We start from the raw sequence: 13,349 nt of genomic DNA on the forward strand, positions 1-13,349 counted from the left end.
CCAGTGATCTCCTACATTTAATGGGTTGGACAAAAAATTTCCCCCAGCCGAGCTCTCACAGCGGCCGCTAGTGTGGAAGGGGGGCGGGCTGGGTCAACTGCCTCAGATCCATGCACTTCGAACCTAATATCATGCAGACCGACAACAATCATGCATCATATGTACGGAGAACCTTCTGCTCGGGCTATGCAGCCACACACACTGGCGCAAGATCGCCCCTGGTGAAGCAGCCCGTTGTCGCTGTCAAAATGACATAATAAGAGTGGCTCAAACGCTGGATAAACAACCGCCTGTCAACCTCTTCCTCGCCCCGTGTTTTGCTTGCCACCCTGGCCGTTCATTTCACACATGTAACGTACGCTTGCTGCTATTACTGATAGCCGAGTCCTTACTAGCCACACCCGTTTGTCGAATGATACTGGGGCGGAATGCCGGCACAGGGCTCTTAGCTATTCAATAATCATGCCATCCAATTAACTTAATGAGACGTTTTACAATCGCCGTTTACAGATTCCCCTCTAGAAAGTAGCCATCTGGAGTACTCCGCAGACCCAGAGCAAATCAAGTATACCAAAAGTAATCGCACGTAAAAGGAAGCCCATCCCATCCATAACCCAATGCCAAAAAAAAACCGAAATTCAATAAGTAAATAAGTAAAGTAAATTGAATAAAGCCATCTAATTCTCTTCTTACTCGTGCCTCCCAGGTCGTCTCCGCCCGGAGCCATCTTTATAAAATGCTGAGGAAGCGCCCAGCTCCTCATGATCTATGTTTTCAAACGAGTTCTCGCTCTGATTCTTCTTCAGTCCACGAGAGTCGGAATCGTAGCTCGTTCCATACGCTAGATCATCCTCCTCACGGCCCTCGAGTCCTAGGTTTCGATGTTCCCGGTCAAGAGCAGAGAGAAGGATCCGGAGCTTCTCCTTTTGCGAAGAGATGTAGCTAGCCTGCTCGTTCTTCGACGCAGATGCAAGGTTATGTGGCAGCAAACCAGTGGCGCTAAGCTCCTCGGCTTGGGTATCGCGGTTTTTTCCCGTCGATGTGACAGCTGTTACAGCTGAACCGAGCATAGAAAAAAGGTCCGATGCCGGCCCTGCGAGATTTGTACCCGTGCCAGCGGGTAGGTTGAATCGGGAGAAGAGAGTCTGTGCGTAGGAAGCGGGTCCGCCCGCAGGAGGCGGAGGAGCAGCTTCGGCTGCCAAAACTGGAGGTAATCCAAGCACTTTTTCTCGAATCAAATCAATTGCCTGATAGAGGTAGTTGAGACCTGCTTCTTTAGCACGTTCATGCGTCTCGCCAATAAACGCCTCGATTTGGCGCTCGTATTGATGAAGAAAAGGGTCAACACGCTCGAGATATAGCTTCTTTGCACCTTGAGTTTGAGGAAGGACGAGGTACGAAAGCGCGAACAAGCGGATCCAGCTATAAAATGGGAACCTATTTTCCAAAGGAGCGAAAGGCTGTTAGTTATGTCCGGGTTCCGATGAGCTAACGGCAGGGTTCTGAAGCTGCTGTACCTACCATCCAACAATAAAGAAAGTCCATGATTCAACCAGCAGCACTATCGACAACACCACCCAGTACATCAGCCATGGGGCAATCTGTGATACGTCAGACGTGCGAAGCGCTTTATATGACGCGAAAATCGGGAAAAGGACGGTAAGAACGGAGCTGCATCATCAAAATCAAGATTAGCTTCATGGGCAAGGGATACAGGAGATCACTCCCAACACCTCGGCGTGGCTTTCTGTGATGTAGCGACGAGCTCGGGTTAACTCACGAAAGCAGGTCTGCTATGATGCCAAACATGACGGTTAAGGAACTACTGTACACAGACTAGAAATGATAGCTTTAGCCGGGGGCGTAAACAGAGTACAGCCCAGGAGACGGTTGATATCAAGGGATCTTCGGAGATAAAACTGTGCGAGCAGAGCGAAGACCGACGACGCTGGAAAGCTTGCAATAAAGAGACAATAGGACAAGGCAGATGCGTAAAAAGGACATGCAGCTCCACGCCAGCCCTCAACGAACTATGATTATGTATACAGCTGCGGCGAACAATGAAAGAGAATGGAGAGCACACAGCTGATTCACAACTGCCTAGGATGAAGGCCGAATGGAGAGAGCAAGCCGGAGCGTGCGGACATCCTCTCGCTCGGCCAACGTCATTGGCTGGGAGCAGATGACACTTGGCGTTCGCATTCAGTAAACACATGTTTGCACGGTTTGTTCTCGAGGCGAAACGGTCGGCCAGCGGGCTGCATCCCCTGTTCCACTCGGGGTGTTCTCACTGCTATTGAATAACCATAGATGTGTTTAAGCAATTTACCTTGAAGGTGAACTCTTTACCGGTGTGTACGGGAGTGCATCTTGCGAAACTTTAACCGTTCTTTTCGAACATCTTAGTGAAATCTACGGGACAGCTGTCAGTTAAGCAAACCCGAAAACGTGCACCGAAAACGGCGAGTCAGCTGTGGCTGCTATTGGTCACAAAGTCGCCCTGGGCCCCTGATTTCCGCTGTCCGGGTCCTCGATTGCTCAAGGGATCGAAAGGATAGAGGGGCTGCTCCGATTGGGGACGATGTCTCTCATCAAGGATACCCAGGGCAATGCCACGCGATCTCTCTAGCAATACCGACTAAAGTTGAATGAGAATGGCATGTATTAACGGTCAAACCATGTGCTACGTCTGGTTCTCTCACTATGCTGTGTACTCCGTACATCACTCACATGGCTGAACCACAGGTTTAGACGGGCTAACGGACTGCAAAAAGGCATCCAAACTCTTGGAAGGATCGGTATGGTTCCATTTTATTTGTTTTCTGAGATGAGACTGCATCGAGAGCGCCCAAACCTTGGTTAATTGGCATTGAACATGTCATTGATCACGCGCTTCCTCGAGTTGAAGTGGGATATCGACACTCTACACACTCGACGGAAGATGAGGAGGTGGATTGAGTAACGGCCATACTGACTGATTGGTCCTCTTCGCGGATGGTTCGAATCGCAAACCCTGATCTATACGAATGCCGCCACAGCGGCTGCCAAAGGCAAGGAGGCAAGAATGCATCTGGCCGATTCTCTTCGACCATCGCGCCAGTACGGAGTATCAAGTATCCAGCCCCATTCATAGGAATGGAGATTGTCGTCAAAGACCGGGATCCAGCATCCACGCGGCGTGCGTAAATTCCATGTTGCAGCACCTTGGCAGATGAGCACGGATGCCGTTCACGCCTGCCAAGCGACAAAAAACGCTTTACAGGGCAGTTGATAGCGCAGGTAGGTGCCAACCCATGGCTCCAGCCCTCACGGGGGGTGTTCCATATTTCGTATCGTCCTTTTTTTGCTTTTGTTACCAGCACGAGAGACCCAGACGATGGCCGGACTTTCGCAAGTGTCCTGCCTGTACTCGCGTAAGGTCGATCCATCCTCGCTCGCTAGATTTTCGGGCTTGCTTCCAGGCAGCTCCCGCTGGTCATACCGGAGCACGATATGGCACAGCCGGTCAGGGTTCGGCTTGGCCGCGGAAATGGCTTCTGATGTTCAAAGTTACATTACATAGGGGCGTTCGATCAATACACGGCGATCAGATATGATAACTATGTAAATACCCGAAAAATTTTCACTGGCTGATTGCGCTAACGAAAACCATCGCCTCCACTTCCAGGCTCGGATCACCGCCTAGCAGTGGGGATTTCATCCCGCCATCACCTGAAATCACTGCCACAGGGCATACGGAGTACATATTTCCGAACTGTGGGAAAACAATCCCCTCATCCTAAGCCCGGCTCACGGGAACCCTGCAGTCTAGCCCGGACCTACCAAACAAAACCAGTTGAGCGTTTCCATGGGTTGGGATGGCGCAACCCCAAAGGCAGCTCGCAGACTTGCTCAGACGGGATGTGACCCATCATGTCATCCTGGCCATCCCATTGGCCAAGATTTTTATCAATCTTACGACTCCATACGTCCAAGATCAGATTAGAAAAAGGTGGGCCGCACTCGCATCAGATAAAATTTCCACCCGTCCTGTTTCGACGGCTGCTCCATCATATGCATGTTCGCAAATCTTTCATCCCGATTTTGCGGATACCGGCGAAGACTCTTCTCCATGTAGCGCTCCAGTTGGCGTGACGGTGGCCCGGGAAAACCTGCCTGACACAAGAACATACAAAAGTTAGACCCTTGTCCACTTTTCTGCCCGGAGAAGCTCTCCTCTCTCCTCACCCTTTATTGTCTTCGGCAAGGTGATTTTGGCTTGCTATCACATTCATCCAACTTGTGCCTGAATCATAATGGAGACCACCTATGACGAGAAAAAGGCACCTTCGCCTCCCCTTCCCGCTCTCCAAGACAAAGAGCTACAGACAGCAGACTTCCCCCGGGAAGAAACACAATCCAAATCCATCTTAGGGAAAAAGAGTCCTGGCGTCCAACGAGTTGAAGCTATATCGAAACACTTTCAATTTTCAGATCGGGTCCTATTCTTCTTTGGGATCTTCCTACTTGCCTATGCGTACGGTCTCGATGGCATAATCCGGTTTACTTATCAAGTACGGTTGATCCACAGATGCATTATGGTTTCAATCTCGCGTTAACACCGATTTACAGACACATGCAACAGCCTCATACAACACACATAGCCTATTAGCAACAGTCAACGTACTAAGAAGCGTCATTGCTGCCGCTGCTCAGGTATGGTTACATGTCACCACTTTTAAATATCGAGCGTCATTAAGATCTGCTCTCAGCCCACGGCAGCAAAGATCGCCGACGTCTTCGGGAGAGCTGAAGTGATATTCGTCACAATCGTATTCTACATTGTTGGTGCGGAACTGACTTATTCCCATTGCTCTTCCTCTGATTGCTCATGTTTTGTAGGTACAATTGTTGAAGCATGCTCAACCGACGTTCAGGCTTTTGCAGGAGGTGCAGTTCTCTACCAGGTAATATTTCCTCCACCTATGTGGATAACTGGTTATCTGACACTGGGATAGATTGGTTACACAGGTATCATGTTGCTAGTTGAGGTTCTCATTGCGGACGTCACATCTCTCCGATCCCGTCTTATATTCTCTTACATTCCTGCGACCCCGTTCATCGTGAGTTTGCCTCAAATCGCTAGAGGAGACTGGGGCTTATACTCGGTAGATCAATACTTGGGTGTCTGGTGATATCACTAGTTCCGTTCTTGGGCAGACAACATGGCAATGGGGTATGTCTTACTCTGACTTTTGCCCGAATAGACGGCACTGATGTTGCATTATAGGAATTGGGATGTGGGCGATCATTTATCCCGGTAAGTCAACGGTGACACTTCATTACAAAGCCAATCGTCTAACCAGGCACCTTAGTTTGCGCCATTCCTCTCCTCCTCTCGCTTTACATCGTCCACCGGCGTGCGAAAAAGGCTGGTTCCCTCGCCGATTACAAGAGTCCATACGAATTGCTTGGCTTCCGTGGACTGGCGGTTTCCTTATTCTGGCAACTAGACGTTATCGGCATAATCCTTTTAATAGGAGTGTTCGCACTCATTCTCGTCCCCTTTACCCTTGCTGGAGGCGTACAGCTGCAATGGAGGACCGCCAAAATCATTGCGCCTCTTGTCATCGGGATCTTGCTTATTCCGGTTTGGGTTTACTGGGAAATGAAGTGCAAACATCCCATGGTCCCATTTAGGGTAAGTTCTCTGAACCGTCTCTCATTTGTCTGACTATATTCGAATCTAATACTCGGGATAGCTGCTGAAGGATCGTGCGGTATGGGGTGCTTTGGGACTTGCGGTTGCGCTCAACACCGGTCAGTGCCAACATCATGCCCCATGGCCCAGTCACTAATTAAATGCCCCTTTACAGCTTGGTATATGCAAGGAGATTTCCTATATACGATTCTTGTCGTCGCTTTCGACGAGTCCATTAAGAGTGCCACACGCATCACGTCTCTTTACAGGTAATAACAACCTTATTCGTAAAGATGCCGGCAAGAGCTAAATATTCTCAGCTTCTGCTCCGTCATCACGGGATGTATTACCGGTTTAGTTGTATTCAAGGTCCGCCGACTCAAACCGTTTATCGTCGCTGGAACGATACTGTTCCTCGTCGCTTTTGGCTTGCTCATTCATTATCGTGGTGGGACTGGCTCAGCTAGCCATTCTGGTATTGTTGGTGCTCAAGTTCTTCTTGGAATAGGTCAGCTACCCTTCCATTTATGCCATATTTGTTTATTTGTACTGACAGAACTTTAGCTGGTGGATTGTTCCCCTATCCAGCTCAGGCCAGTATCCAGGCCGCAACCAAACACGAACGTGAGTGGCTCCGACCAGGAAATCGGTCAGTATGAATCTAACCTTTGAAATTTACAGACGTCGCCGTTATCACTGGATTATACCTCGCTTGCTACTACATTGGCTCTGCAATCGGAAATTCCATCTCCGGCGCCTTATGGAACCAAGTCCTCCCCAAGACCCTAGAAACTAGACTCGGCAATGCCACCCTGGCAGCGGAGATTTATGGGGACCCTCTGAAATGGGCCAATGCCAACCCCGTAGGAACGCCTGACAGAGACATTGTGATTGAGGCATACCGACACATCCAACGGCTCCTATGTATCACTGGCATTTGCCTATCGGTGCTAATCATTTCTTTCGCGCTGGTTCTGCGCGATCCGATCTTGACAAATGAGCAGAGTCTTGCAAATGCGGAGAAGTATGATGGCGAGACTTCTAGCTCCGAAGATGCGGATAATTGAACGAAAAAGAAAAAGTACTCTGTGTACCTTTTTTTTTTTTCTTTTGCCCTTTGATATCGACAATTGATAACAGTGGTCGACCCACACATGCTCCAACATGGGGGTTTCAGGCTATAAGTGCTTGAAGGAGTTAGTGCTGTTTATCCAGGCAATATTGCTTTTTTGTTTGCTTCGGATGATTATGATTATAATTCTGGAGGGCTCAAATGCCATTATATTCAGGTAACCAGGGCATGAGTTTGATCGACTCATTTATTAGTAGGTCAGTACAGAGTTCATCTCTGTAGTTACAATTAAAGTGGATTGGTATTTGTTTCTTGATCACAGAGAACTCCTGATTCTTTATCCACGACAATCTTAAGTTGCTGTCGTAACACTCTCTCTTAACTTCCCATACGCCACCAAATATTCCAGAGATATAGTACAGTAAATGCCGCGGCCTGTCGTTTGTATGTGAATGGTCTTCGTAATATTCTTCAGCTTCCAATCCAAGAGAGAGCCGCGTCCGAAGAGATAAAAGCATACTTTCAACACACTGTTCCTTCTTCGATATTCCTGCCTCAAGGATCTCAAAGAATCCAGCTCCCAATCGTTTGTCATCCCCCTATCTCGTTGCCTTCCAAGGATACGATACATCATCGTCTTTCCTGAGCCAAATCTTCGACTTTCGTTTGGTCACTTGATGCTCGACAAAAATTTCCTTCGCATACTGGGCTTTGAATTTGCGAATCCAGCGCGGATCCCACAGCTCGCTAGCCACGCCCAAATCCTTGCAGCAGCGCATCATAGCGTTGGATTTACAACCTTCCGTGGCTGTGGGTATTCCGTCGGGGTTGAAATAGTCCTGTTCGCCACGCGCAATAGATACGAGGCTAGAAAAGTCAGAAACAAGGTCGCTATACCCATCTCATAGGTATCCAGTTTGAGAAGGAAAGCCGACAAAAAAGAAAAAGAAAAAGAAAAAAAAACATACCGCCCATGTGCAACAAGGGCATACTCCCTCGTCACCGTCTTCGGCGTGACTATACTCTCACTCCGCGGCACCAAGCCCCATCCTCCAGGACCAAACGCCTTGTTCAGGATCCGCCTGTACTTGATTTCCGGAAGGTACACGATTCCGTCGGGCTTAATTTCGACGTCCGACGGGTCGAGGGCTTGCAAAAGGATGTTAGCTGCTTCCTTGGAGAAGGGTTCGGCGCTGAGGCCGTGGTAAGATCGTGTCCAGTCTACGTGTCCATTGGGCGTTGGGCTGCCGTTGGCGTCGAGATCTAGCTCCGGGGGCTTGTCGTCGAGGCCGTTTTTGGAGATGTTTTGCACGGTTAGAGGGTTTTTTGGGGGTGGAGGAGCTTGAGCTGGTGTAGTGGGTTTGGGAGCAGCTGGGGCAGAGGGTGGCTTGTTATTATTAGGAGCATTAAGTTGACTGGCAATCGTGGAGGTCCTGAGGGTACGGAGAGGTGCTGTTCTTAGGAGAGCACTCTGAAGCTGTGAACGCCCATTTGAGGCGGCGTGGATTCCTAGGTATGGGGATGGGCATAGGCTGATCAAGGCCCGGTCTGCATGCCGGAGTGCTCGAATTGCCATTTCCACGATCCCTAGGCTGTCTGGCTGCAGGATGGAAACGCGATCTGCGAGAGTTGCTGCGTCTTCTCCGTGCTTTTGCCTTCACGCGTCGGGAGTTTGAAGCAGGGTTATCACGTGACACAGCGGGCCGACGGCGAGACGACGACAAGAAGAGAAAAGGGAGTGAGACAGAAATTCAGAAGATGAACGGAGATGGATTCGCTAAATAATGTACAGAGATGATGATATTCTAGTCACGGCTGTCCCTTCGCCTTCACGCGTCCTTCGTCTGGGTCCGGTGGTCGTTCCCCTTGCGTTTCCAGCACTCTCGGAACGCCTCCATCTGTAGCAAAAATCAACCTCAGCAGAAAGCCCTCCTATCCCAATGTAAATCCACGGTAATTGTATTCGACGATGGGTTTCTTTTACGGATAAAGTGGGAAAATAGAGCGCCGACTGGTCTTTTGGGCCGAAAACAACCGCGGGCTCTCCAAAGATCAGAAGGGCAAAAAAAAGAAAACTTACTTCTTTGCTGCACTGCCGCCAGTCTCTCTTTTCGAAGTAGCAGTCATTCATTTTCGTCTGCTCGACTGTCTACCTGTCAGATCCTTGCCTACTGCTGAATACGCTGCCCCGACGTGGGAAGCAGCCGGAGTTTTTCCTCACCTGAACAGCCTGTGCTGAAGATCCGCTTGTCCCTACCATCCGGCTATCAGCATCACCCGCCATCCGTGGGGCTGTCGAGGGGCATACCAGTCATCAGGTTCATCGTCGTCCTCAACCGGGACTATTCTCGCTTTGTCGTCGACCTTGGACATCTTGATACCCTCTCTCTCCTCTCTTTTCCCTAGGGGATTGAAGCAGGTGAGACCGAAAAGAGATTTTCGCCGGCAAATTCTTCCGCGGAGGTCCAAAACTATGGCCGCCACCTCGACGACCACTTCGACCAAACGGCTCAACATCCTGGTCTATTCCGGTGGGCAAAGCTACTCTGATTGGAGACGCAACGTTCTGACGGATTGTTCAGGGAATGGGACCACTGTGGATTCTGTCCGCCAATGTCTGTTTACACTTCGTCGCCTTTTGGCACCGAATTATGCTGTTATACCCGTGACGGGTGAGATGATCATCAATGAGCCATGGACGTCGAGCTGTGCTCTCTTTGTCATGCCTGGTGGTGCCGATCTGCCGTATTGCAGGACCCTGAACGGCACTGGGAACCGGCGGATTAGCCAGTTCGTTCATCGAGGCGGCGCATATCTAGGATTCTGCGCAGGCGGCTACTATGGAAGTAAGCGTTGCGAGTTTGAAGTCGGAAATGAGAAGCTCGAGGTTGTCGGTGATAGGGAGTTGGCTTTCTATCCCGGAATCTGTCGCGGTTGTGCATTTCCAGGGTTTGTCTACAATAGCGAGGATGGCGCCAGAGCTTCTGAGTTACAAGTGTCGAAATCCTCGTTCCCTGACGAAAAGCATATCCCGCCCTCGTTCAAGTCCTACTATAACGGTGGAGGCGTCTTCGTTGATGCTCCAAAATTCGCCCATCAAGGCGTCGAGGTCCTTGCGGACTACACTGAATCGCTCAAAGTCGATTCGGGAGAAGGCCATGCAGCAGTCGTTTATTGCCGGGTCGGCGAAGGTGCTGCCCTATTAACAGGACCACACCCAGAGTTTGTATCCTTAAATGCCAATGTTTCCGTGGATAGGCCTCAACTAACCGCCCTTAGATTTGCGGCGTCCAACTTGGATAGAAACGCAGATGGCCCGGAATTCTGCCACGTCATTGATACTCTAGCTCAGAATGATGAAGCGAGAACCGAATTCCTGCGAGCTTGTCTGAAGAAGCTTGGGCTCCATGTGAACGATGAAACAACAAGCGTACCTCCTCTTTCTCGAATGCATCTTTCTGCCCTGGAGCCACATGCTGCTACGGACCTTGTCTCACTGCTTCGAGATATTATCACGGTGGAAGAGGGGGAAGAGTACATTAAAGATGACAATGACACCTTCCATCTAGAAAAACCGTCTTCGCTGAGTATGGACAAGGTTGCCGAAGCGCTCCCCGGCTCCATCGGAGCAAAGGCTGACCAGGGCTCGACGGGTGATAGAATTGTCGACTATGACAAGGTTATAAAAAAGGTCGCTATTCATGAAGATTATCCCTCTCCGGTCGAAACCCCGCGATTTAACCATCAGACTTTCTACGGTATGATTAAGGAATATAGATCGCAGTCGAGGGAACGTCTCTCGGAGTTCGGTTCCCACGTCTTATATGCGGAAGTTGTTACGAGTACGAACACTTTACTGGAAAAGTGAGTATAGACTTTGTTTCTTCAGTAACATTCAGCTTGCTAACGGCGAAAGGAACACACAAATCCTGCGAAGACTTCCAAACGGGTTTATGGCAACGGCAAATGTCCAAGTCGCTGGTCGCGGTCGTGGATCCAACGTCTGGGTGTCTCCACCGGGACAGCTCATGTTTTCAATATGCATCCGTCATCCAGTTGAGAAATTCGCAAGTGCTCCGGTCGTTTTCATCCAATATCTCGTCGCAATGGCCATCGTCAAAGGCATCAAAACCTACGATAAGGGATACGAAAACATGCCCGTGAAACTAAAATGGCCAAACGACATCTGTAACCCTTCCCCCAACAAATACCCTTCAACCAAAAGCGCATTGCCACTAACAGAGACACCTCCCAGACGCTCTCGACCCCACCCAACCTGACAAAATGACCTACACCAAAATCGCCGGCATCCTAGTCAACGCGCACTTCTCCTCCAAAGAATACATCGCCGTCGCCGGTGCCGGCATCAACGCCCTCAACGCGCTCCCAACCACGTCTCTTAACGCCATCCTCGCCACCCTCAACTCCTCTCTCCCCGCCAACAAACCCCGCCTCCCCCCGCTCTCCCTCGAGAAACTCCTCGCACGCATCCTCACTACCCTGGAAGAGCTCTACACCCGCTTCCTTCGCACCGGCTTCGACCAGACCTTTGAAGATATGTACTACGCGGACTGGCTGCATATGGATCAGATAGTGACGCTGGAGGCTGAAGGGGGTGTGCGGGCGAGGATCAAGGGGATTACGAGGGATTATGGGTTGTTGGTGGCGGAGGAGTTAGGGTGGGAGGATCGGCCGACGGGGAGAAGGTGGGAGCTGCAGAGTGATAGTAATAGCTTTGATTTTTTCAAGGGGTTGGTGAAGAGGAAGATTTAATGAGAGAGAGGGACAAAGCTATTATTGTTGACTCATTGATTACGGGGAATCGAGATGATTGCGGATGATCCGGGTTCCATTCGATGATAAGTATACCCAATCTACATAAAAAGGCGGTTTAACAGGATTTTTCCGTTTCATCTCACTTTTTTTCTTCTTTGTTATTTTCCTCTATCCTCGTAGTGAAACGTGCGAAATAGCCAACTCCACACACCAACCAGTGTCAAGATAACTAAGAGGATAGAAGCAAAACCAGGCAGACGACATTTCAAAAACATTGAAATTCGTGATTCGATCATAAAACATCATTAAGCTAAGTAGGTAGTCCGGGAAGACTAAATATGTAGGAGTTTCGATTGTTGAGAAGTCGCGGCTTCAGCGAAGGGAAATGGAAAGGGGGAAGAGAGAGAGAGAGACGCGAAATAGCCAGCGAAGAAAGGGAATATGTAGGTTATTTCGGCGAGGAAGGTATCGATAGGAAACAGGATGTCCGGAGAGGTGACTGAGTTACTCGTCAACGGGTTTGAGGCCGAGGACAGCCATGAAAATTGCGTCGGGCGATAGAGATATCAAAGGCCATAAACGCCAGAGAAGCAACCATTTTGAGGCTCTGAGGAAATTCGTATATCACGATTGCGCTCCATATTCCTCAGCGATGAACTCAAACGTCCGGTCACCCTTCCCGATCGGAACCGGCTTCGCATCGTCATCATAAAGCGTTCGCTCAAAGAATTTGACCCTCCCCGAATGATGCACTAGAACTACCGTTTGCTTCTGCGTCCCGTACAGGCCTTTCATATACCGCATATGGTTTTCTGATGCGTTGCCCATAACCTCCGCCTTCTCATGAATATTTGACGCACAGATCTCCGCTTCCTCCCTCATATCCTCCTCTTCCTCTCCAATCACAGGGATAAAGATACTCTCACACAACAGATCGATATACGTCTCGACATCCGTCCCTTCCTTCAACCTCGGCAGTGTATCTGTGCTCAACAGCCCCAGCAGCCTCTGCACAAGCTGATCCTCGCTCTCCCCCATCTTATAACTCGTGTGTAGTGCCTCCTTCATCAACCGCTCTCCATTCCTGATCTTCGCCCACGAGCAATCCCCAAACGCCGTATTACTCAACACAACCGTCTCCCCTTTCTCCTTCGCGATCCACGCCACTCCATCTTTCGCACATACCCGATTCGACACGACGGCCAACGGGCCCTGGATGCTGCCGCATGCCAGGCTAAACCCACCGGCCAACTGCGCCTCTCCGCCCGCGATCAGCCGCTCGACGTACTCCTCAGTGCTCACGGAGCCGTCGGGTGGCAGCTCCAGGAAGGAGTTGATGATCTCGCCACGACTCAGCTGTCCCACGGCCTGGCTGGAGGCCTCTTTATAGTTTGTTAGGACGGCGATGCGGCCTTGCCGGGTGACGCCCAGCCAAGTCCCGTGGGCGGCGCGTGCCATGTCCCGGGAGCCGAGCACGTAGGAGTGTGGCTCTGGCCACCAGGCTGCGGCGGCTGTTGGGCGGCGAAGGAACTCCTGCAGGTTGGAAAGGTTAGCACTCTTGATTCTTCCTGGGGGTTGAATAGCTGGGGGCGAAGGGGAGTGTACATCTCGATTGTCGATTAGGATTAGAGGGTAGTCCGGGTGGGCGGTGGAGATGAGAGCTATGCACATGATGGCAGCTCAGAATGATATCCTCTTGGGGGGAGGGGGAGGGGGAAAGGGAGATAAATTGTAAATAAAAAGAAGTCTCTCAAATAAAAAAAGAAGATATTATCCTTTTGACAGAAGTTCCGGACACTCGATGAGAATTGAGCGACGGAT

At 50.2% G+C, this 13,349-nt stretch overlaps 7 protein-coding genes across 8 annotated transcripts; 2 read left to right on the top strand and 5 right to left on the bottom strand.

Annotated features, from left to right (window-relative positions):
• Positions 1–421: 421 nt before the first annotated feature.
• On the bottom strand, positions 422–2,092 carry D8B26_004190 (uncharacterized protein). The gene is made up of 3 exons (XM_003067811.2): positions 1,781–2,092; positions 1,522–1,671; positions 422–1,437 (listed from the first exon to the last, which is right to left on the bottom strand). Exons 1-3 carry the CDS (start codon positions 1,807–1,809, stop codon positions 690–692), a joined length of 927 nt encoding a protein of 308 aa, XP_003067857.2. The 5' UTR covers positions 1,810–2,092; the 3' UTR covers positions 422–689.
• Positions 2,093–4,074: 1,982 nt separating this feature from the next.
• Positions 4,075–6,917, top strand: ARN1 (Siderophore transporter). The gene is made up of 13 exons (XM_003067810.2): positions 4,075–4,553; positions 4,612–4,695; positions 4,752–4,827; positions 4,882–4,946; positions 4,998–5,102; positions 5,152–5,215; positions 5,270–5,299; positions 5,355–5,680; positions 5,742–5,799; positions 5,856–5,949; positions 6,001–6,188; positions 6,245–6,304; positions 6,362–6,917. Exons 1-13 carry the CDS (start codon positions 4,296–4,298, stop codon positions 6,745–6,747), a joined length of 1,794 nt encoding a protein of 597 aa, XP_003067856.1. The 5' UTR covers positions 4,075–4,295; the 3' UTR covers positions 6,748–6,917.
• A 32-nt stretch (positions 6,918–6,949) lies between these two features.
• D8B26_004192 (uncharacterized protein) lies at positions 6,950–7,270 on the bottom strand (the record flags this gene model as incomplete). Its single annotated transcript, XM_066124403.1, has 1 exon — positions 6,950–7,270. One exon carries the CDS (start codon positions 7,268–7,270, stop codon positions 6,950–6,952), a length of 321 nt encoding a protein of 106 aa, XP_065980484.1.
• Positions 7,271–7,351: 81 nt separating this feature from the next.
• On the bottom strand, positions 7,352–8,422 carry D8B26_004193 (uncharacterized protein; the record flags this gene model as incomplete). Its single annotated transcript, XM_003067809.2, has 2 exons — positions 7,721–8,422; positions 7,352–7,619 (listed from the first exon to the last, which is right to left on the bottom strand). Exons 1-2 carry the CDS (start codon positions 8,326–8,328, stop codon positions 7,352–7,354), a joined length of 876 nt encoding a protein of 291 aa, XP_003067855.2. The 5' UTR covers positions 8,329–8,422.
• A 17-nt stretch (positions 8,423–8,439) lies between these two features.
• D8B26_004194 (uncharacterized protein) lies at positions 8,440–9,975 on the bottom strand. Of its 2 annotated transcripts, XM_066124404.1 has the most exons (4): positions 9,061–9,975; positions 8,974–9,005; positions 8,833–8,897; positions 8,440–8,650 (listed from the first exon to the last, which is right to left on the bottom strand). In XM_066124404.1, the coding sequence occupies exons 1-4, from the start codon at positions 9,267–9,269 to the stop codon at positions 8,582–8,584; spliced, it is 375 nt and encodes a 124-aa protein (XP_065980485.1). In that variant the 5' UTR covers positions 9,270–9,975; the 3' UTR covers positions 8,440–8,581. The 2 variants fall into 2 exon arrangements, with proteins under 2 accessions (XP_065980485.1, XP_065980486.1); XM_066124405.1 differs by having other exon boundaries at positions 8,833–9,975.
• On the top strand, positions 9,226–11,764 carry BPL1 (biotin holocarboxylase synthetase; the record flags this gene model as incomplete). Its single annotated transcript, XM_003067807.2, has 5 exons — positions 9,226–9,283; positions 9,335–9,974; positions 10,032–10,616; positions 10,669–10,940; positions 11,008–11,764. The coding sequence occupies 5 exons, from the start codon at positions 9,226–9,228 to the stop codon at positions 11,523–11,525; spliced, it is 2,073 nt and encodes a 690-aa protein (XP_003067853.2). The 3' UTR covers positions 11,526–11,764.
• An 88-nt stretch (positions 11,765–11,852) lies between these two features.
• D8B26_004196 (uncharacterized protein) lies at positions 11,853–13,283 on the bottom strand. The gene is made up of 2 exons (XM_003067806.2): positions 13,134–13,283; positions 11,853–13,061 (listed from the first exon to the last, which is right to left on the bottom strand). Exons 1-2 carry the CDS (start codon positions 13,197–13,199, stop codon positions 12,153–12,155), a joined length of 975 nt encoding a protein of 324 aa, XP_003067852.2. The 5' UTR covers positions 13,200–13,283; the 3' UTR covers positions 11,853–12,152.
• Positions 13,284–13,349: the final 66 nt, after the last annotated feature.

Source organism: Coccidioides posadasii, chromosome 2 (assembly GCF_018416015.2).
Source record: "Coccidioides posadasii str. Silveira chromosome 2, complete sequence".
NCBI lineage: Eukaryota > Fungi > Ascomycota > Eurotiomycetes > Onygenales > Onygenaceae > Coccidioides > Coccidioides posadasii.